The sequence below is a fragment of the Dendrobium catenatum genome, unplaced genomic scaffold (genome assembly GCF_001605985.2).
Source record: "Dendrobium catenatum unplaced genomic scaffold, ASM160598v2 fragScaff_scaffold_1199, whole genome shotgun sequence".
Lineage (NCBI taxonomy): Eukaryota > Viridiplantae > Streptophyta > Magnoliopsida > Asparagales > Orchidaceae > Dendrobium > Dendrobium catenatum.
This window is the reverse complement of record NW_021319661.1, coordinates 238,299-262,523: the sequence shown is the minus strand read 5'-3', so window position 1 is coordinate 262,523 and position 24,225 is coordinate 238,299. Positions and strand designations below refer to the sequence as shown.

Sequence of the window (24,225 nt, the reverse complement as noted above, 5' to 3'; positions counted from 1 at the left end):
TTTAATAATAGGGATTTCTTTGCTGTGCAGTTAATTTTAGAACATATTATATTCTCTTTTAAGATGGTACAATTTCTACTGTAGGATGATTTTGATGCTGTATCCAATTGCGAGACTTCTCTGCCTTGCCTTTTGGACTATATATGTTTTAGAATACCGGATGAATCGTTACATATGGCGAATTGCATTGGCATACTGAAGGGTTTAACGTGCAACTCAAGGTCGACTGACAAAGGATCAACATCCCTTGCAGCTCTTGTATTACATATTCCTGAAGGATATCGGTGTGTTGATCTGTCTTTATATAAGGTAACAATGCAAGTCCTTAAATTCTGATTTCTTAAGAATTTCTTATCTTTCACGTTTTCCTCTTTGTTGCTGCTAGGAAAACCAGCTCATTTTATTACTGAGCGAGTCAATATCTGTTGAGAATCTCGGACAATCATGGATGATGATGCTTCAAATGAACAGTCTTCCCTTTGTATCTATTTCAAGATCATTTCTCGGAAATCTCTGGAACTTACATGAAGTAAATGTTTCATTTATTTTCATTAATACCTGTTAGTTAAAATAAAGTGGGTGGGAAATCATCAGCTGACTCCCACTAATATTTTGATTTATATTTGTCAGCTTGCTTTTGAAGATGAAAAAGATTATAAATGCTGCCTATTCTATTGGAGTTCTGATTTATTAGTTTTCATATTCAAATTTGAGGAAGGTTATTATAAGCTATTATATGTTGGAAAGGTTTACAATAAAAATGGGCTTGGATAGCAATGGAGATGGTTGAGAGATAAAATTATTATGATGAATGATAGTGTGATCACTATTTTTAACTTAGGAATGAAGCCTAGAATTGTGATATGGTTACAAATTTTTACACTATAAGTTTAAATATTAAAAGGATGCCAAATGATTGAAGAACATATTGGTATAAATAGTTAAAAGCAGAGGAGATGTTTAAATTTGTGATAATATGAGGAACAAGCTGATAAGTCATAAAATGAAGTTATGGAATAGTAATGGAACATAGATTTAGAAGTAGTGCAAAGAGAATAGCGAGTAAAGTAAAAGCTACAAAGCTTTGATGATTATATAATAGGCTTAGCAATAAGAATTAAGAAAGGAGAATTATAGAATTACTAATTTAAGAGATAAAGTAGTCTAGGAATGTTATTCAAGTTAGCTCTCTAAAAATGAAGATAATATGAACTTGTTAAAAGTTGAAGATGTTAGAAAAAGATAAAAATTTTACTTTGGAAATTACTAAATAAATGTTTTAAGGATAAAATTATTTTGGAAGAGCATAACTAATAATATAGTGAAGTATATTATAGTTGTTCCAAAAAAATGAGGTATAATTTGCTTTGAAAAAAGTTGCTTGCAAACCAGATTTTAGGTCTATATGAGATACCTATTGAGATTTGGATTTTGGAGAGTTACATTAAATATTATAATGATTTGATTAATAAATCTTTTTTAATTGAATTTTGAAGACAGTGGAATTAATAATTGGAGAAGAAACATTTTTTAACTAATATTTAAGAATAAATGTGGTGTTCAAGATTCTGTTAAATATAGAGGAATCAGACCTACTGGTTATACAATGAAGCTATGAAGGCGAGGGGTAAAACATAAACTTATTACATCAATTTCAAAGAATCAATTTAGTTTGATGCTAGAAAGATCTATTGTAGAGGACATTTTATGTTAAGATAATTAATAGAGAAGTGTAGAGAACCAAAAAAAAATCTTTATATATTTTTTATTGATCTTTAGAAGATATATGATTGAGTGCTATGATAATTGATTTGGTGTGTTTTAAGATAGAATGTGTTAGTAAAATGTTAATACTATTGAAGATATATGTCATGGAATATTGACTGGTATTAAAAATAGTTGTTTATCCAAGAGTTTTCAATTGAATATGTTTACATCAATGATCAACATTGAGTTATGTCTTTTTTTTTATTGGTTATAGAGAAACCTACATAAGATATTCAAAATGAGGTGCTTTTTTTTTCAAATGATATAGTTCTAATTAACAAGACATCCATTGAATTCAATGAAAAAATACAACAATGCAAGAAGTGTTTAGAAGATAGATGCCCTAGAAGTGGTAGAAATAACACTAATATATGACATGTAATTTTACCGACCAAAATGCTAATAATTTTCATTCTATGTTATTAAAAGATAAGGTGATATCTAGTCGTGATAAATTTAAGCACCTTTGATCTATTATACAGTAGAATGTAGATACAGATAATGATTTAAACTTCTACAGTTAAGGCTAAATAGTTAAAATGAAGAAGTGGCTGAAGCAGTTTTGTGTGATAAAAGAATATCTTTAAAGCTTAAGGGTAAATTTTATAAAATTTTAATTAGGCTTGTGATACTGTATAGATTTAAGTATGGAACAAATGAAATATTAAGATTAATATCTGACAAAAATAGGAATTATAAATTAAAGAATGATTATGTTAAAAGAAGTGTTAGAGTAACATTTATTGAAGATAAGGTGCCTAAATATAAAATTAGGTGGTTTAGACATGTTATGAAGGGTAGAAAATGAGTCCATTAGATGACTTGATAAAATTCTTGCCAATGATTAATAATTAGGAAGGAAAATGGGTGAGCCTAAGTTTTCATGGTTAGAACTTGTTCAAAATGACCTACAAAGAATAGATTTAACACATCGGACAATGTTCAATATAAGCAAATGAAAAAATGAGAATTCATAGCTATTACCCTAGATAGTCAGGATGTGTTAATTTCTATGGAAATGATTTTGTGCTTGGATAAATAATGCATATGATCTAGTATTATGAGAATTAATTTGGTGTTTATTAAGAAATAAAGATATATCAAACATGTTGAAGTTATTAAAGATATTTATGATAAAGTACTAACGAGTTTTATAAATACTTGTGGAGTTGATCAAAGATTTTTTATTTATAGTAGGAATATATCAAGTATCAAAATTGACTTCATATATTTGTTGTATTTATTGTGAAGATGCTTACAAAGAATGTCTTAATATGCTTTTTGTTGCTAGTACTATTCTTATCAATGAGATGCATATTGAATTATATTATTAGAAGAATGGAGAAAATTTTTAGAAGATTAAAGCTTCAGTAGAACAAAAATTGATTATTTAATATGCAATATAGTATGTGTAGTACTTGCTATTATTAGAAGATAAAGTGATACCTATATATGATTTGTTTATCTTGGATATATTATATATAAGAATGGTAGCATAGATGATGTGTAACTTTCTGAGTTAAGGCATCTTAGGTATAATGTAGAAGTGTCTTAGGAGTATTATTAGATAGGAAGGATATCATAGAAACTTAAAGATAAACTTCATAAAGTTCAAACCTGGATGACTATGTTGTTGGTAACCTTATGTTGGGTGAAAAAGTCTAGTAATAATTCAACTTTGGCGGAAATAATAATGTAAAAAATTTATTTGTTTCAAAATTATGAAGAAAATTTTTTGGAATGATTTTATTAAATGAATAATTGGAGTGACATTTATTGAAGATAAGTTAATTGAAGCTAGACTGAGGTGATTGGTTGATGACAGTCAAGTAAAATTTGTTCAAAATAATTTTATGGAGAATATCCTAGTGCCTTAATCATAAATCAGTTAGTAGGAATGAATGGAAAATGAGGTTTTGTCATGCTGATTCCATATAGTTGGTCTAATGCTAATAATGATGATAATAAGCTGAGTACTTTTGAGATAAATTAGCGTTATAAATTTTGTTAATATTTGTGCTCATCAAGTTGGATTAGAAGATAGTTTAAAATTTTAGTTTTCGGAAGAGATGAATATCTTTCATGGTGAGTTTCTTAGTGAGGCAAATTAATTTTTTTTCAGTTGAGGCAAACCCAATGTGAAATTTGTTTTAGCAGGAAAATTATTGTAGAAGTTTTAGGATAGTCTAGAAATAAATAAATTTTTTGTAAGAAGATACAGGGATGGAATGAGAATGTACAAAATGCTATCAAGAAAATATGCCTTTTTAATTGTTGCAAAATGTAAATTCTATTGAGGCTTCTGGTGACATAATAAAGCTAGAAGTTTCATGAAAGGGATAGTGAACCAAACAAAAAATTATATTTGTTATGATTTTATATAATAGCTTGGTACAAAAAATGAGAATATGTAAAAAGTTTGTTGAGAAATTAGAAATCTTGAGATTTTGATCATTTTAGATGCTTTAAAAATGAAGATAGATCGTAGTTAATGAGGAAGAAACTATGGAAAGTTAAAAGTATTATCTTGAGAAATTATTTAAAATTTTATATTTGTATAGGAATATATTTTGGAAGAGTATAGCAAACGAAGTAATGAGGCAGAATGTATATATTGATCCAAAAATGTAGAATTTTCTTTAAAGGAGTTCATAAAGTTAAAGTTATAGGACAAGATTTAATGATATTTGAGGAGTTATGGGATATACTGTTATTTGGCTATCAAAACTTTTCAATGAAATTGTAAAGACTAAAATGATGTCAATGATTGAAGAAAAAGTACTTGTTGTCAATATTTAATAAAAATTAGATGTTTAAGATTTAGATTATTATAAATGAGGCAATTTTATGAGGCATGCAATAAAATAATGAGAGAGAGAGAGAGCAATGGAACGAACAAATTAGGTTAGCTTCAAAAAATTTATTTTTTTCATGCTATGTTGATCTATCCTCTAAGTGATATTTGTGGGAAGATAATCAATGAAAAGCTATGTACAATAGAGAATGTATCTTCATATGCTTTTAATTGTTTTTGAGAAAGCATATGATTATATTAAAATGTATGTTGAAATATTAATAAAATGTATGATGAAGCATTACTGGTGTGTCAAACTTTTGAGGCGCAGTTGTCGGAATGTCATCTTGTGTTTTAGCCACAAAAAGTATAACCATGCCTCCCAATCTTAATGATGCGCAAGATTCTATTCTTGGAATTGTGAGAAGCATCATTATCATTTTGTGCCTTCATGGTATAGAGGAGAATATTTTTTTTTTTACTTCCCTTTGAAGGACCACCTTCATGTGGGGCATTAACATCATATTGCTAAGGCTGACTGAGAAGAATGTGACACATCCATATCGATGATATCGCAAGCAATTTTGTCTTGGTAAAACTTTCCAGTAGGGATGGGAACTTGGTATAAATTGCTAACATGAATGAAGAATCCCATCTTGATCTACCCTATTTTGTACAGTTGGAATTCAAGTAAAATGAGAATTTTTATCATTGCTTGAGTAGTAATATTCTTGCAGCTTCCAATGTTAATAATCACATTTCAAACCTTTTTTTTTTAACTGTACAACGGGTACATAAGATGTGATGTCATTGAATTGTCGTGTGCTGCTTTGTGAGGAGCCATATTCTTGCAGCTTCCAATTAATTACTATATTTTTTTATTCTGGTATAGAACCCATATTGGTTACCAAAAGAAAAAAAGTTCTTAAATGGGTGGCACTAGATTTGACTGTTTATTATTTCATTTCTTATTTGCTGTAGCCTTTTTGGGTCAAATTCTGATTTTTTTTTTTCAATTATTGCACTCTAGGGTTCTGCAGTGGAGTTGAACTTGAGCAGAGGTAAAGTTCGTTGCATTCCTCACATGGTGACTACCCCGCTGGCTGTGAGTGGTAAGTCGATCCATTTTAAGTGTTGCTTCCTTCCTGTTCTTTATCATGCCATCAAATTTTCAATTTAATATTTCAACTTCTATAAGGTTTGCATAGATTGTAAAAAGGCATCCATCTTTCTGATACCATGAAGTATCAACAACTATCAGAACCGCCAAAATCCTAATCTTCTTCGGTTACTGTTACAGTTGGTCTTTCTTAGGTTTCGTTTGGGTCGGCTTTCTTCTTGCTTCTTAAAGCAATTTTTTAGTACGAAAATTTTAATTTTTAAACTAAAAAGTTGCTTTAGAAGCAACAAAAAAATCATCCCAAACGAAGCGTTGATTTTGCTACTGCTTTATTGTGGTAGAGATTATGGTGGACCTTAAAACCATGTCGTCAGTCAAAGAGCTTTTTCCTGTGATTAATTAAAGATGATAAATTTTAGCATAATCATTAATGTTCATTATTCTTTTTATTAATGTGTAAAGTATATATATATGTTGTTTAAATTTTTCACTTTTCCCCTTGGTCAAATTTGTTAATTACATTTTCACAGCCTCCAGAGGTGTGGCTTCTGTTTTCTCTGCACGGAAGCATGCTTTGGTTTATATTCTGGACGAGGATGAAGATGAAGTTTCTGATATGGAATGAGATTTCAACAGTTCCAACGGACAGAAATTCAAATTAATGTCGTAAATCCATTTGGAAAATTTATTTATTTATTTATTTTTAATTAAGTTAACTGTGTAAATACCAAGAAACTTATAGAGTTCTACCCTTTTTTGTTCTCCCTTGTTACTGCTTGGTTTTTATTTTTATTTTTTAATGTTTTTTATTTATTTATCATTTAACAATTTATCTTTATTTGAAAATATATTTGAGCTGCTGCTGCTAAGATCATCTCCAACGGAAAATCGTATTTTTCACTCCAAAATACTGTGAAACTTAAAAATGCTGCGATTCATCTCCAATGGAACACCATTTTGAGAAGGTAACGATCTTTTTTTCTCTCGCTTGCTTCTTGTCAAGTTTGGTAGACCGAGAAAAATAGCGATGATGAACAGTTCAACGTCAATATTGGCGTCCTACTGTTCACCCGCATGGAAATAGCGGAAGTTTCATCGTTGGACTGTAGCTCCGAGGTGACGGCATTCAAGTATTTGGAGCTCCGAGGTGGTTTTGTTGTGCATGTGTAAATGGTTAGAATTTGTTGCCTCAAATATTACATATTCAGCTGAAAACAAAAATATTAAAAATGTAATGATTCTTGGTGATTTGTAATTTATAATTGGAATGATTTATCTTTGAATAATTACAGGAGAAATCTTGGATCATAATAGGTTTTATTGGATTTATTGTGATTAATAAATGATTAATAATATAAAGTTATATTACATTTATTTCAAAATAATATTCAAATATTGATCTGGATGTTTTATCCAAATTAAATTGCCAACAAACCATAGAATAACAAAATTGCCAAACTATGAACAAAATCAATTTTTTTTTATAATGTTGTTTCTAAAATTGAATTTTATGTGGTCTTCTAATATTAGATTATTCTAAATATGTACAAAATTTACTAATATATATATATATCTCAGCATTATCACAAAACATTAACAGTAAGCATAATCAGTATCTTAAACTAAGAACCCACTTAACAGACATCATTAAAAATAGCAAGTCCTTGAGGGCTGAGCAAAACACAACAATAAGAACATGAAGGCTTACTTAACACATAGGGAAGCAAATTACTATACATATGGGAAAATTCGTCTTACATGATAAGCATAATATCATCACTTAACAAGGAAACTCGTTTGATTTCAATTTTTCACCATCTCTGCCTGCTCTATTGATCTTCAAGCTCAACAATCTGAGCTCTTCTCTCTGCTGCTTTCTTCCTAATGAAGATGCCCCATCTCATAGCAGCCTTGATTTTAAGCCATCCAACGATGGCTTTACCCGATGAACGGCTCCGATCATCATCGAAGTTGCAGGAGGGTAAAGATGGCATATAAGATGAGAAATTGTATCCATCTTCTTGCAGATTAGAAGTATATCCAGCCATGGTGAGGACTCGGAGCAAATGCTGCATGTCATCATTCTCTAACATCTCATGGCTTCTCATTCGGATTTCGTCCTCCGAGAAGTCATCAACACTAAGGCTCTCGCGCGGGCATGACCAGTCATCATAAGAGTTAATATTTACAGGTTGTATGGATTGGGTGTCACCGAGTCCTGTAGTATTGTTTCTAGTAACTTGAGCCTCCTGGGAGGAGCCATTGAATTGATGGTGAGGGTCAAAAGAAGTATTGTTGAACTTGAAATTGACATTGGAGTTCAATTGTTGGGGTATTTGGTTTCCAGAATACCCAGTGTTGAGCACCCCTGCTAAAGCATAACAGAAATGTCAAACAGTCAGAACTGTAAAGCTAAACCATACTTTTGGGCATGAAGAAGAGGAGCAATTATTACGTCCAGTCAAAACCGAATGTATCTGAATGTATACCGAGTTCTCAATACCGAGTTTCAGGTGACGTGGCGCATGGTTTTTGGTCTACGAACGCATTCGATGACCAGACGTAATAATTGCTCGAAGAAGAGAGAGGTAGGGTGGGATTCCAGTATTTGTGTTTTGTTCGAGTGCATTGATGAATTTAAAGATGAATGTAGATATTGATGTTTGTCTAGACTGGTTGTTGGGTGTCTTGATTTATAGATGCAAGAACAAGTGTAGGCGTCACGAAAAAAGATAATATGCATTGAATGAGAAAAGCGTATGCATAGATCAATGTTGTTCGTTATGCCAGACTGATCATGCATGTCATACTTCTGAAAGGGTGCTTCTAACTCTGCGATGTGTAAGGTCTGTTCTGAGGCCTCTTTCTATCTTGATTTTTGAAGCATTTACAAGATTAACTATTCAATGTCGAAGGCTAACCTAAGTGCCCAATGTTTGACAAACTCAAACAACTAATTCAATTGATCTATAACTCTGCAATGGTCATAATTGGGCCCCGGGTGACGTGGCGCATCAGGATTCGCCTCCGGATGCCGCACGTAATAATTTTACCGTTCAAGAGATCATTACGTGCGGTGTCCGAACCATTCAGAGGCGAATCCGAACGCGCCACATCACCCGGATGCACTGGGCCCCGGATGACATGGCGTGTCCGGATTCGCCTCCGGACGCCGCACGTAATAATTTTCCCGTTCCCTATGACCTTGATAAATCGTAACAGCAGTAACAACTGGCAAAGATTTTGCATGTAGTATAACGTCATTCTCCTCATCTTTCTATCTCCTATATAGAGGTAAAATCAGAAATAAAACCCATTGCCTTCTAATATTAATTAATTTAATTTAAAAAAATATGATACTTCCAATTGAGTTGAGGCTGCTCCATGATAAAAACAAAAGGAAAAAAATAATGTCTAAGGAAAAAGATTCCACAACCAGTTCTAAAGCTCTGACCTCCGGCAGAAATTCCTGCATAGGCCGAAGGTTGCTCCATAGCAACTGGAGCTGGCATCTGCTGTTTTGAAGATTGCAGGTCATGTGAAGGCTTAGTTGGGACAGCTGATGAAGTTTCATTGCGAGGAAACTTATTGTTCTGCTTGGAGCTCAGAAGGGCCTCGCCATCATACTCTATGACATGCATCCAATTAGCATATGCCTTTTTCACCAATGTATCAGCAAAAACCTACCGTTATAACAATAAAAATTTGAACATTTAAGTAGGCAAATCTCACCAAAATACCAATGAATTAAATATATGCAAATGGCTAGTATAAGGAGTAAAAAACAATACAATAAACACTCGAATTCATTGAAAAGCATATTCTAATGAAATACAAAGTTATTAAAAACGAAAAAAGGGACAGCTATTAATTCTGTCAAACCGGACAGAACTTACCGTCCATAGGCCAATCAGGTGCGGCCACGTCATCCAGTACAGAGCCGCGGTACCGAGTAGGGGCAGCGTGACGTATTTTTATTGGACTATGGACGGCGTTCGGCATCCGCACAGAATAATTCATCCATGCCTAGAGTGCCCTTGGCGCTATTGAAATCACTTCTGATAATATAATCCTCACCTCAAATTTCCCCATTATCAAAGCTTTGACAATTGAAATAATGATACAGGAAATAATTTCTACTAATTCAAATTAAGAGTGAAAAAAGCTTTAAAATATGTTGGAAAAGATTAAATTAACCAAATTTATCTAGTCCAGAAATTGCATATCTTTTTATTTATTTGATACAATTATACATCTCTTTATTTATTCGATGTACAATCCCAGATAGAAGGGACTGGGAACCAAAAGAATTCTCCATAATTCAGCACAAGGAACCAAAAACCTTGTCATGATCGATTCAGAACTATTTTTATTGATAGATAACTAACAACTACACGGACATATATAGAACTTAACATGCAAAAGCAAAAAAAATTTAATTAAATGACAAAATCAAATGACCACCAATTTTAGTACATAGAAACCAAGAAAAACATCAATACCTTCTGACTGTCATCGAGAGATTCTACTGAGAAATACCGTTCACCACCAACAAGGCCAGAAAATTCATAGATATTATTGAAAATAGCACCAACATTCCTTTTTTCATCAGAATAGTATATATAATACTTTCCACTAAGGACACAGGTTTTGGCATGCTCCAAAAGGATATCCCACATCTTATTTGACATGCCACTTCCAAGGATCTGCATTTAAAGAAAGTATTGAATGTAACAGTAACTGATCGACAAAAAACAGCACAAATAAACCATAGTGAAGCTTACATTTCTCAATCTCTGTTGATCTCTAACCAGAAAACGTAGAAAGTCTTCAACTATGAGAATCCCAGCCTTATTTAACTTCTTGTGGAATGCACCATCTTTGCCAATCTTTTCCAATCTCCAAACTTCATCTTTTAAGGCAGGTGGGTAGTGCTTCTTGTATACTACATTAATTTCACAGAAACTTTAAGGCGGAAAAAAAAATTCTACAAAAATCCATCACAGTTTTAAAATAACATACATTCTCCTCTGTGATCCTTCACAGTAAATGCTTCAGTTTTCCCCTCTCGGATTCGAATACCATCACAATATCCAGATGAAATCTTCAGCCCAAGCCTAAACTTCCTACTTCTTATCCAGCTGGAATTGTCAGTAAAAGTTAGTTCTCCAAGGGTTCCCACACCTTCTTTCAAGGAAACTTGTAAATCACCAGTCAAAAGAGGTCTCTTTCCTTCACGTTCTTTGACTACATGACTCTCGAATTCTTCATCGGTCAAGTCCTCATCATCTTCATTGTTAAAATCACCCTCAAGAACCACAACATCTATTTTTGCAAAAGACTCAGGTCCTGAGGTTACTACACGGCCGCTATTGGCATCAATTAGCACAACATGAATAGAAGCTCCTTGCTCTCCTTCTACTCTTCCTCCTGTAAATATTGGTAAAGACAATCTTGACTTGAAATGCAGTTGCAGGTTTCTTCCATCAGGCCCTTCTATGCGCTTTGGAGAAGACCTGCAGATATGAAGAAACAGAAGGACTTCACTTAGCAAACAGTTTTAGTGTCACATTGCCATAGAAGGTATATGACCTTGCAAGTCCAGCATAATAAAATTAACATGAATAAGCAGCATCGCGAGTGAACATTAAAGCCAGCCTACTTTCAATATCAATAATAAGCATTGAAGCCAAGTTCAACTACAATTGATTGCACAAAAGCCCATAAATGAAAACATAATACTACAATATCTATGAAGTATGAAGTATGTAGAGACAAGGCAAAACTGCAAAAAGGACATGAATTGTATTCTTCTATAAATTATCAAAATAAAATATGTAATTAAAATGCCTACTGTCAATATTTTTTAATTACTGACAAACTCTAACCTCATTATTTGAAAAAATCAAAAGAAAATTTGAGAAAACCTAAAATATAAAGATTTCATGTGGATTAAAAAATAAAAGAACATTTACTTTGAAGGGTTATCAGAGAAGGACAAAAAAATCAAGAACCATAGATTTGAAAATATGTTTAAAGAAATAAAAAATGACTAAAATGCTCCCTTCACTTTTTATGGAGAACCAAGATGATCCTCAACTGTATTAAAAAATCATCTTGATCCCTCAAGTCTTTAAAAATGAATCAAAATAATCCCATGGCGGGACTATTTTTGGTTTCTCTTTAAGGAGTTGAGAGATCAAAATGATCATTTAATATAATTGAGGACTATTTTGATCATTCATATAGAGTCAATGAATCATTTTGATCATTTTCTCATGAAAGAAAGATAAGTTAAAATCACACTTGAATATAAAAGAAAAGAGACAAATAAGCCACTGAGTCAAAGAAAAAGTCTTTACAAGCATGATAATGAAGTTGAGAGTGTTCGTGCAATAAAAAATAACGGAGGAGCAATAGGCTCCCCAAATGAGCAAGCTCGGTAAAGGAGCAATGGCATGGAAGGCTCAACAAAATGAAGATCACAAGAAAAACAAATTTGAGACATAGTGATAGAGTAAAACACGCCAAGCTTGGCACGAAGATAACGGTATCCCAAAATGGCAATTATTGAGGTGCATCTTGTAACCCTTTCAATATTGCAAGTCGCATCATGATCCATTATGGCATTTGTCAAAGAATGCCTCGTAACCTTCTACCATGAGGAAAACAATGAAAAACAAGGCTTTGTTGTTGAATTTTAGTCTTAGTTCTCTAACATATCATAATAACCTACTAGACTCATCCTCAATATAGCAGTTGCCCATTGCTTCATGCATGTTTTTTGCATACTTGAGGATGATGTCCTCCATAAACGCAGCCTTATGCCATTGCATCCTCTTCGTGTTAAAACCTGACAACAAAATCTCACAGCATCTTCTTTACTCAGATTATTGCTTCTTGCGACAATTGAAGTCATGATTTGAATAAACTAATCAAGCAATCAAACTACATTGAATCTAAAGATTACATGAATAATACTCAAATTGAAGTCAATTATAATGAAATATTGCTCTAAACAAATTGCCCTTAAAGAATGGATAATTAATCAAAATTTGCCTAATCAAATGCAAACTAGTTCAAGTTAAAATATATTTTGATCTAAGTTAGTTAGATTTGTGATTATCTCTTGCCTTATTAAACTCTTCCTATCAATTCATCTTCATGTAAGACAAAATTATAAGATCCACATTGATAAACCCCTCTAGACATATAAGACCTATACTAGGTATCTTGCATCCTGTCTATCAAAAAAATCACAGACAACAATCCCTACCCCACAAATCAAAACATTGATAAAAATTTTGATGTAAACCTATCTCCTAGGCTTCTTTAAGAGCAAGGATTTCCAGTCTCATTATGGTTGGCAGACTATGTTAAAATTCATAAAAGCCTCGCACACAAACAAGCACAATCTGCAAATCCAAAATGCAAAATAGCCCCAAATAGTTATTACAATAATGTTCCAGGAGAATATTTCAAATAAAAAAATCATTTGCTGAAAGCTTATATGTCCATAAATAATATAAAAACCAATATACGCTTGAATGTAGTGATGATCATGTCGATGTTTCACAAAATGTAATGGGAGCTAAATTAGCAAAATCTATTAAATTAACACAAAAGAGCTATAAATTATCTTCTATGGTGATGTCCTTGTACAGGATCAGCAATACCTGGAAGAAGACACAGATTGCAAGAACAAACAATGTAGGGGAAAAGGCACAGAGAAATACCTCTTTGCATTGCTCTGTATTCTCTTAAGAATACTGTAAAGTTTTCGGATGACAAAAAGCTGCCTATTACCAAACCTTTTCAGCTATATGTATTCTGTAATCATCCCCTAACTCTCTTTTGTAAATGTATAAAATAAAGATACTAAAATGTAAAAGTGCTGTCAGAAAAAGTGAAAAGGTAATACTAGGTAGTGGAATTCCGTTAGGCGACGCCAGCATGTACCGCCGGCCTTATTTAGTTAACCTGAGCTGCACCAGTCACAGCATCATATGGTGATAATTAACAAACAGGAGCACCAATTTTTATGCCAGTGCACCAATAAATATGTCAATACATAGAAAAGTGTGCCAATTCACCATAGTTTTGAAATAGTCACAAATTCAACACAAGAATTATAATAGATATTTGGATAACCCAAGAGGATTATAATGTCTTCCCAAGGACAATAAACCATCAAAGTGCCTATTTAAAGTTAAAATTAGCCTTCCCTAAATTCTCAAGCAAAATATAGAAAAAAAATTGATTAAGCAGCTAAACCAAGGACCTGAATTCAATTTCCTAGTTGATCCAAGGGACCTAATAAGTCATTGCCTCAATACGCATGATACATGCAATCCATTGAAAATAAAAAACAAACCAAATTAATTAATTAAATAGGATACCTTGATATAGGCTAATTATAGGGCAAGATGACACCTCAAATCAATTCTTCCATCTTGGTCACCCAAAGGATGTATGCCACATCCTAATTAACAAGACCAACGTTCATCTTTAAAACCCATCAAATCTAATTAAACAAGCCACCTTATCTATACGGCAAGATCATAAGATGCATTCTTAGACTTTTCACAAAAGGTTGTAAGTTCCACTTATGGGTCTTCCAATATATGTAAGCCCGAACTCGATCAAAATTCATAACAACTTTCATGCTATCAAGCCCACAAATCAAAATCAAACCCAACAATAAAAACCACACAAACTAAAAAATAAAAAATAAAAAAGCAAATCCTTCATGTCATAGCCATACTTCTTCAAGTAAAGTTGAAACTCGTGGAGAACTAATAGTCATGTTATGCCTCTGAGGCAGCTTAGTTTGTGTGGGAAATTGAAACCACTTATGGGTCTCCAATATCTCTTAGTTGCAAGCAGTCATGCTTTCTCTCAAAACTGTTATATAAAACTGACACTACCAAACCTCTAAAATCAACCTCAAAGGAATGTCTTCGACACAAGCAGTTTCACCTAAGTATGCTCAAATACAAGAGATATAATGCAACATTTGGCTACTAATTAAGCTCCCTAGATATTGTTATTTATAACCCTATAACATAGTAAAATTGAATCCGTTGGTACACCCAAGATGAATGAATCATAAGATCTTAATTGAGTCTAACACCATTACACCACCGATCCTCATTAAGTCAATACAAACTAAATATTGAATCTAAGCAAAAAAATTCAAGCCTAAGAATGTTTCTTAATCAAGAGTGGTCTCCTGTGAAAAGAAGTTGCAATTAAATTTAGAAGTTTGCTCTTATTGGAAGTCTCAACCCCATATTTAAATAAATTCCCAAATGACAACAAGAGAATTATAATTAAAATAAATATAATCAACCTCAAAGAAAATAATTCCGAGTATTCTCTCATGCACATTCACAAACCTCTGAGAGAAAGGGTTGGTTTTTCGTAAGTAATTGACATCAAATATAACTAATTAACTATTCAAGTCCACTTCAAATTTATCAAATGCATATTAGTTATGAAATGAGCTAATAACCCATTTGGACGCATACATGACTTCTCAAATTATTTGTTGCGAGCAAATAACATTAAGAAATAATGTTTTAAAAGGTGGAGACGGAATACAGATGTTTTACCTATCATAAGATGAGGCAAAAGTCCCATTAATTTTCTTATTTTAATATTTTATAAATAAGAATGTGTCATCATAAAATCAAAAATAAGGAAAATTTAGGGAAAAAAAATATGAAATTCAAAATACATAGCCATTTTATTCATATTCTAACTCCAAAATCTAATAACATAAATATATAAAATAGTCTAAATTTTGGCAACCAAGCGTCGGATTGGGAGAGCAAAGTAAAGGTATATTATACAAAAATAAAAAATAAAATTAATCATCCAAATCCCTAAGATCCTTGAAGCCTTAAACACTCTGGTCATCTGAACTATAAATATCAAAAAAATTTATTAAATACCCTACAAATTTAATCCTTATAATAAGATTTAGAGAAAATATGAGGTATCAAAAAGTTGATACCTACTTCTTCAATGAAAGAGAAAACATAGAGGTACTATAGAGTATGTTTGCGGCTAAGATGTGAGATATAAACTAGTGAGCCAGTGAAGGCAAAACTATCCCAATGAGTTGGCAAGTGAATGAACTCAAAATTCTAGCGACCAAGATGAGAAACATAATGATGAGGACATCGAAGATCAACGGCTACAATCGTGTCTATTTATTTTGATGTATTTTATTTGTTATTTGTACTTTTCCCTTTCTACCCTCACTTGAGGGCTTTGTCTTATGTTTGCCCTAGGGGCAATTGTGTCTTTTTGTTTAGCCCAAAGATGTTTTATTTTTTAACATTTTGAGTGCTGCTCTAATTGATTCAATACAAAATATGGACCTTTAGTTGGAAATGGATTATTGCAAACCAAAAGAGGAACATAAATTTAGTCCAACAGAACCTGCAAATAGTAAACTTAAACATGAACACTGCTTTATGAAGAGCATGCACTAATGTGGCCACTGGACACCACCAAACAATTGATCCGTAAACATAAAACACTAGATTTATAAGTATATCCAATTTTGCACCATGAAGTGACACGTGAAAAGAACAATCTACATGATCGAGGGAAAAAAGAAAATCCAAAAATTCTAGAACATTTTAAACTCCAAGCATGCTACGAATTCAGAGCTATTTCATGAAAAAAGGACGTAGGAACAAGATTTTAAGATAAAAAGGAAAAATTAACTAGGTGGCTCAAAACTTATTCATAATATGTACCACAGATCAACAACATAATAATATGTTAATATGCTTTAAAGCCACAACCTTGCGCCAAGCCTGGAAGGAGCCATCTTTGCTAAAGCGCGTTCCACTTCTTCACTAACCTATATAAAACAAAATACAACAATCAATAATGGATTTTCAACATCAATTAAAAATCACAAAAGAAAAATAAGCATCTCTGTTTATGAATATGCATTCTTGAAATCTTAACTAAATTTTAACCTAAGAAATCATCAAAATTATAACACTTGAAAGAAAAATAAATAAATAGGCCAAGAACAGAATGAATTAAAATATTAAATGCAGGAATGGCCTTTTTCTTTTTTGCCATAAGCTTAAGTGCTTAACTGCCCAGCCTAATTTCTCCTGGCTTGGGAAATGGGAAAACATGAGAATGTTTTCTATGACCGTGACAAAGGTAAGTTATTTTGCTGCATCTTTCATAGTTCATAAAACTGAATATGCTAATGTTATGGTTTACCATTCTATTCATATTCATCTAATTACATACATTATGTCATAGTTGATTTAAGCACATAAAGCAAGACTTGAGAAAGTAGAATAATGAAAGGCATATACAATACAGTTTATTGCACACATGATACCATCCATGGCATATCAAAAGCAATTTAAAACTTTTCTATCTTTCAGGAACTTGCTGTAAAGATGTATGACATATATTTGTCATTTACTTCTTAAATACTTTGCTCTAAGTAGATCACCATTAATGATGCATATTTTATCTGAGAAATGAAAACTCAATCTGCATGATGGATGGGCAAAAAATAAGAACGACAGTAGTTATTGGACTTGCATCAAAGAGTTTAGGTTCTATTAAATAAATACGACTAGTGAAAGAAAATTTATATACATCATGTGCAAAAGACTCAAAATATGACAAATATACATTGCAAAGAAAACAGAGGCAGAGATTTTGCGGATAAATTAAATAGCTTCATCTCAAATGCAATGTCAATTTGCAGGATGTGATCATATATTCAATTCCAGTTATTGTGACCAGTAATTTGATAATCTAAAGACACATGATAAGAAAGGGTAAGTGCTCCTCTTACAATTCGGCGGAGTATGGGCTCTAAAGATGAACAAAGCTTCTGCAAGCTATCCAACTTGAGAGCTTCCACAATCACACTGCAGGGGATTTACAGTTTTGTCAATCAAATAGATATGAATTTATAACCATCGCAATCATACCAAATGTGAGGAAAAAAAAAAAGGAAACAATGCATGCATAGAAGAAATAAAATAAAATAAAAAATAGGGGAACATGTGAGAAAATTTTACAAGTGATAAAAAGAAGACTTCAATCCTATGCACTATCAAGCATTTATACCAGCAATGAGTTTTACTCTATCATAATTATCATCATTATTTTTCTTCTTTTGATGTGTTTTTAAAGTGGGTTATAAAGGTAGAGAGAAGTAATAAAACATCATAATTTTGTAGCTTAAGAATCAATGTCTCACAAGTTTGAAACAAGGAATTATTTTTTGCCAAATTGCTCAATTCAGAACATCCATGATTATGCCTGTTATTGTATCCTTGTTCTATTGCATTGTAAGTCCTCTCGACAACCTTCAAGCTGCCAAGAGTTTGGTATGATTAAGAAAGGGTTGGTTGGCCTTAGGATCCTTCAAAAAACTATAAGTTTCTTGCAATCAAGCAAAATTTGGCTTCAAAGTTAGCTATAAATTTTGGAATTTGATAGTTTAAAAATGTTGGCATTACATACACACACACACACACACAAATGATGCCTGTAAAAATTTAAGAAACTATACAATTTCTAAGAAGATAAATAATTACGATGAATTTGAAATATGATAATTCTTCTTATATGATTTGACCGCCAACCCCAATTCATTAATCCATGAGAGGAAACCTTCCAGGCTACCTCCCATTAAATTCCTTTCCAAGTACCAATCCATGGGAGCAAACCTTCCATCTTGGTTCCTCCTTCTTAGATATATATACATGGTAAATCTTGAAAGTCATTTCACTCGTTACTACTGACCAGTCAATCCATGAAGTCGACGACAAACAACACATGCGCCTAAAACACAATTCTTCTAGTCATCCAAACTAATACACCTCAAACAAAAAAAAAAGACAATCTAAATTTCAAAACATAAAGGACAAACAGGAAACAAGGAACCTAAATTTAGTGTCCAAAGATAAAGATCTGCTTCTCTCCTCTTCAAGAGGAAGGTGCCCTTCCACAATACTCAAACAATAACTTGCCAGGTTTTTGAGCTTGAACCATAGTATCATGTCATGATATCCACTCTACACGACTAAGGAAATAACAAAAATTCCAAAAGAAAGAAAGAAACAACAACAAAAAAAAAAAAGTCAACTCCAAGCCTGAGCAAGACAGACCCTACACCATCCCTACCAAAATGCCCAAATCTATAAAAAAGATGAACAATCAACATAACCAAACTTCAATTTGCATCTTATCACTCGCACTTTTCCTACTCCAGATTCTCCATCTAATAGGCCGACGTCTATGCTCAGCTAATTACCTGTTCCTTCGCGTCCAAATCAGCAAGCATAACTCAACAATATCAAATAAAGCAACTGCAAATGCAACGCCTCCAGAGTGACAGACGCAAAGCACTAAACAGTCCATCTCTACTGTACCTTGCAAGAGCTGGGACCTTCTGGCGCTTGGCATCGGGGCCGCCATGCTCTTCTACATCGCTCAGATCCAAAGCCCGCTTCTCTCGAGCCATCGTCGACTATTCCTCGATGTGCCTACCGGGCATCTGCATTTAGAATGGCACCGCAACCGTTCTCCGGCCCAAATATCTATCCGGAAGAAGACCCAGCTATGCCGCCGCCGCCGCCGAATCCGCCGCTACTTCCACCAATAAATCCACAGAATCGATCGGCTGATCAAGTAGAAGATTGCTGCGCGTTTTGTTCTGCTCCAGGGCTGTGGACGGAGCTGGCGACCGTACGGAAGCCTAAAGCTATAAATTTACATACTAATACTATTCTATTTACATATTTAATATCTAAAACTTTAATATTACATATATATCACCTATAATTTATTTTCATATCATGATAGAAATGAAATATATAAATGATAGGAAAGAAATATAAATGACATATTTGATATTAAAATAATATTATGTCATATGCATGTAATATCATAATATATGCAAAAATTTTAAATCAAAGACCTCTTAAGCAAAATTCTATCCATCGAATTTTAAAGAAGAATTTTGACTTTTAAGTGCCTGATAATAATATAATTTATAAAAAAATGAACTTTACTTATTTTTTTAACAAATATATTCAATAATTCATTTCCAATTAAAAATTTAAAATAGCTCCATTTTATTTTACAGAAATAGAATTGGTGATTTTGAAAAAAAAAAATCCTGGCTTTTGATTATTTAATAAATTTATCATTTTCATGTGTGTCCATATATGCATATAACCCCCCGTACTTTTTTTAAATTTTTTAAAGAAGAGATGGATTATTAAATAGACAAGTAAATAATATAGTTGCAAGTTGCCTAAGGGCCTTTTCATTCCACACTATTAAATTGGGTGGATAATATTATCAAGGAAAGTTTATTTTTAAGCTAGCAAAATTATCTATGAATTTATTTTGTGTTACATAAAAAATTTAGTTATAATAATAATACTTAATAAATTATATTTTTATTAAATATCTATATTGACAAATTCTATTAATATTAAATATTTAAAATTAAATTAAGTATTACAAAGATGAGGACACTCAAGTGGATGAGTGGCTTTGAGAAAATGCAAAACGAAAATATATATGAAGAGGTTTAAGTAACTCTAATGACATATAAGAGTACGGAGAGTCGTCTTATATGGTTTGATTTTATTAAATATCAACCTTCGGATGACTCAGTTAGGACTTATGAGAGTAAATATATTAAATTTAGCTAATGTTAAGAAAAATAGATGTAAGATTAAAAAAGATTTGGTTATAAGTTATTATAAAAGACCTTTTTATTATATTTAGGTTTTATTTAGGACAACTTTCTTTTCTCTTTTAAAATTAAATTTTTAGTACAAAAATTTCTAGTTTAAAAGACTTTCATACTAAAAAATTATTAAAACAAAAATTTAAATGAGAATTTAACTCTTAATAGAACACAATAGAAAAAAAAATTTATAGTCAACCCCACATAGTAAAATAAAAACTTGATATTATTATTATTGTTAGGATTCCTTTATTTTTCTATTTTAGAATTTTCTATAAAAACTTTGTAGAAATTATCACCACCGTAAATTATTTTACCAGCGTCAATTTTAAGGCAGTTTTTATTCATTTCTGTAGAAGTTCTGAGCAATTTATCAAATCCAGAAAAGATGTTAGCCAATAGCCATACGACTATATTCTCTTCTTCTTTTTTTAATATTCATGACAAAGTCACAAAACAATAAGAGCTTGCTAATGCTGAGAATAGAAGACAAAAAAATATTCATTAGAGATAACTTTTTTTTTAATGGAGAAATGTAAGACTTTGACTTTAGATAACAAAATGTTATATTTTATTAGTAGTCTTTTAAAAAAAAAACTGTTTTTATTATTGTATAAATTTTGTTTTAAAAAAATCTGGGCATATATATGACAGTATAGAAAATTTATTTAAATTTAAACATATTTTTCAAATTTAACTATTTTATTTAATATTTAAGGATGTTTATTTACATTTAATATACGACAAATCCTTCTTCTTTTTTAGGTGGGGGGGGGGGGGGGGGGTTTAGGGGGGGATTTTTGTTCTTTTAATCTATAGTCGTTTCTGAAGTGGCTGAATACATCAGGTTTGTTGTATGATAGAAAAGTCTTAGACCTGCAATGCTATTGGTGTAGAATGTTATCTATTAAAAGAGAGCATAATATTAAGTTAACTGCTACATATATGAGGATGTTCAAATGGATAAGTGGTTTAACTCTTATAGATAGAATACAAAATGAGCATATATTTGAGAAGGTTAGAGTAACTCCAGTGGAAGATAAGATGAGAGAAAGTCACCTTAAATATCTTGGTTACATAAAATATCAGTCTTCTAATGCCCCGATTAGGAAAGTAGACGCATTAGATATGATTTTTTTTTTTAGATATGACTTATGTTAAGAAAGGTGGAGGTAGACTTAAAAAAAACCTTGTTAAAAATATTAAAAATTACCTTTCTTTATTAAATTTAAATGAAAATTTGACTCGACACAATGGAGTAAAAGAATTCATATAATCCACCCCACATAGTGGTATAAAGACTTGATGCTGTTAATATTGTTGTAGTCGTTTGTGTAGTCCTTAATCATGAAGGTTATATCAAGAATTAATGCTGTCAAGAAGCTTTGACTTGCATCAAAAGCCTTTATCATATGCAAGTATTTAACTTCAAAATAGATATATTTTTCACTATTTAAATAAATAAAATTACTAATGCTGTAGGGATATGCTTGGGTAAATTTAATCACAAAATTATTATATTATCTTTAAAATCAATGTAATTTAAATTTTAATTGATTAATTATGAATTAGTTGAATAACTTATCCTACTCGGATACTTAACAACAATCAAATTCAAACACGAGACAAAATAAGAAAATCAAATTTGAATTGCATTATGTAAAGAAGATCAAATATGAGAGCTTGACAATAAGCTCTCATATCTGATTTGAAAGGATAGCCAAACGTTTTCTTCAACTTTGTCATCTACCAGTCTGAGTTGCCTTATTGAGACATGGGAGAACGGCCTAAAATGCAAAACCAAATCTCACGGCAAACGAAATCCGCTGTAGACGGAAAATTCCGCCGATTCGTTCTAAATCCCGGATTTCCGAAATCGTGTATTTTGTCAGATTTACAAAATCCGTGACGGTTGAGGAAGAGTCCGCTCGGTAAATCCTGCTCTATAGTCAAACAGTCACATGAGATTTAAGATGATTTATGATGAATGTTACCAAACAGTTTTCAAGATTTAAGCCCCTCAGGATTTTCAAAATCTAGATTTAGAAGATTTACGAAATCCTACTTAAATCAAATCTGAGGTGCTACCAAACAACCCCTACGTGTTCGGATATTTGAATGTTCAAAACGACAAAAGTTATGAGTGGGATTGATTCTTGGAACACTCCCAGGTTTTAGCTAGCCAACATTATGAAAAGGTAACCTTGTTCACAAATAAAGTGAGGAGGATAATAATACCAGAATCATTTGGTGTAGGGTTAAAATGGGCTTTTTAGTAAGAAACCATAAACCAAGTTTTTTCTTCTTGTATAATGAATTGGTCAAAAGAAAGAGTAAGTAAATGAAAGTAGGATTAGAGAGAGACACTTAGAGGAGAGATGATTGAGAGTTGAACAAGCAGAACTACAGGATAGCTTTATCTAGATTGAGATGACCTCTCTTTAGCAATTTGCTCCTCATTTTTTCTTGCTGGGATCTTCTTCTTGTGTTCCTTGCTTCACTTGCTTTCTTGCTCTTGATTTTTCTGTATATTGCTTCTTCTTGATTACACGCAAATCCCTTTCTCCTTCCTCCTGGCATGCGTAGAGTGAATTGAGAGAGGTCTCTTTACAAAGCAAGGTGGTGGTACTATTTCATGGAGAGAGGAGCATAGTCGGCATAACTTTGCAAGTAGGGATTCCTTGGCCATTTAAATGGAGATATGGAGAGACTCAACTTGCCACAATTCATTGAACAAATTCATACAACAACAACAATAAGCCTTTATCCCATTATGTGAGGTCGGCTACATAAATAATTTCTACATTGTGTCCTATTAAGAGTCAATTTCTCATCTAATGCTTAGTTTGGGACAACTTTTCTTCTGCTTCTAAAAACAGCATTTTCTAGTATAAAAATTAAAATTTTTGTACTAGAAAGTTGCTTTAAGAAGCGGTAAAAAAGCCGTCCCAAATGAAGCCTAAATCTAATAAAGAAAAATCATTTCTAATATTTTCTAACCAATTTGTTTTAGGTTTACCACTATCTTTATTCACATAAATCAAATCTAATACATCAACTTTTCTAACCAGGTCATCGGAAGGCCGCCGTTTTAGGTGACCAAACCATCTAAGGCGACTCTCTCTAATCTTATCTTCCACAGGAGCTACTCCAACCTTATAATATTTTCTAAACACTGTCTTGCCAGGTATCAAATCCTGAATGAAAAAAGTGGAGGGTTGTATTAGGTAGTTGACAACTAGCATAAAACTTGTCGAATAATAATGAAATGAATCCTTTAATATATTGAACAAATTCATGAATTAATAAATTCTTGAATGATTGAAACCATAGATACTAACTACTATTTGGAGAAAAATAAAAGTTGGGATAACACGATAAATTATACTCTCTCTCATGCATGAGAAATAAGTTATCAGATAGGCTACAATCCTTGTTTAGAGTACCTCTTCCTCCTATTTGAATAAAACCTATCTATCTTTGGTAAAATGCCATTTTAATCACTCTTTGTTCTCCTTGTTAAGGTTGAAACCCTTCATCTTATGAGATTACATTGGTTTTTAAATTCAAGGCTTTATGATTTTAAATGTAGCCCATCTTATAACCTATATGTAGCCTTGTATGATCCATATATCCAATTGAAGACCGTGAATCAGATTTTGACATAATTATGGATCTAAGTTTAGTCTTGATTTTGTGTGGTTAAGCCTAATGTTATCCTCAGGTTGGTGAACCTTTTTTATTCACCCATATAGCTTGGTTAGCTATTTAATC

The 24,225-nt window shown here is 32.1% G+C and overlaps 2 protein-coding genes across 6 annotated transcripts in view; one reads left to right on the top strand and one right to left on the bottom strand.

Annotated features, from left to right (window-relative positions):
• Positions 1–6,562, top strand: part of LOC110095392 (anaphase-promoting complex subunit 4) — a 92,496-nt gene extending 85,934 nt beyond the window's left edge. For 2 of the 4 annotated variants that reach the window (XM_020820921.2, XM_020820919.2), the window contains exons 16-19: positions 85–309; positions 386–535; positions 5,592–5,673; positions 6,212–6,562. In XM_020820921.2, coding sequence (XP_020676580.1) covers positions 85–309; positions 386–535; positions 5,592–5,673; positions 6,212–6,306 — 552 coding nt within the window. In that variant the 3' untranslated portion in view covers positions 6,307–6,562. The remainder of the gene's footprint in view (positions 1–84; positions 310–385; positions 536–5,591; positions 5,674–6,211) is intronic. The other 2 variants (XM_020820920.2, XM_020820924.2) reach the window with 2 other exon arrangements.
• A 732-nt stretch (positions 6,563–7,294) lies between these two features.
• Positions 7,295–19,458, bottom strand: LOC110095397 (calmodulin-binding protein 60 B-like). Of its 2 annotated transcripts, XM_020820929.2 has the most exons (8): positions 19,121–19,458; positions 17,533–17,608; positions 16,502–16,560; positions 10,704–11,197; positions 10,466–10,626; positions 10,184–10,387; positions 9,118–9,364; positions 7,295–8,052 (listed from the first exon to the last, which is right to left on the bottom strand). In XM_020820929.2, the coding sequence occupies exons 1-8, from the start codon at positions 19,210–19,212 to the stop codon at positions 7,511–7,513; spliced, it is 1,875 nt and encodes a 624-aa protein (XP_020676588.1). In that variant the 5' UTR covers positions 19,213–19,458; the 3' UTR covers positions 7,295–7,510. The 2 variants fall into 2 exon arrangements, with proteins under 2 accessions (XP_020676588.1, XP_020676589.1); XM_020820930.2 differs by lacking the exon at positions 17,533–17,608.
• Between the last annotated feature and the right edge of the window lie 4,767 nt (positions 19,459–24,225).

Excerpts from the sequence above, each read along its gene's own strand:
- LOC110095397 (XM_020820929.2), bottom strand. The coding sequence starts at position 19,212 with ATGGCTCGAGAGAAGCGGGCTTTGGATCTGAGCGATGTAGAAGAGCAT. Across the intron at positions 11,198-16,501 it reads CCTTCCAGGCTTGGCGCAAG|GTCTTCTCCAAAGCGCATAG; the intron begins GTTGTGGCTTTA and ends TCATATCTGCAG. Across the intron at positions 9,365-10,183 it reads CTCTCGATGACAGTCAGAAG|GTTTTTGCTGATACATTGGT; the intron begins GTATTGATGTTT and ends TTATAACGGTAG.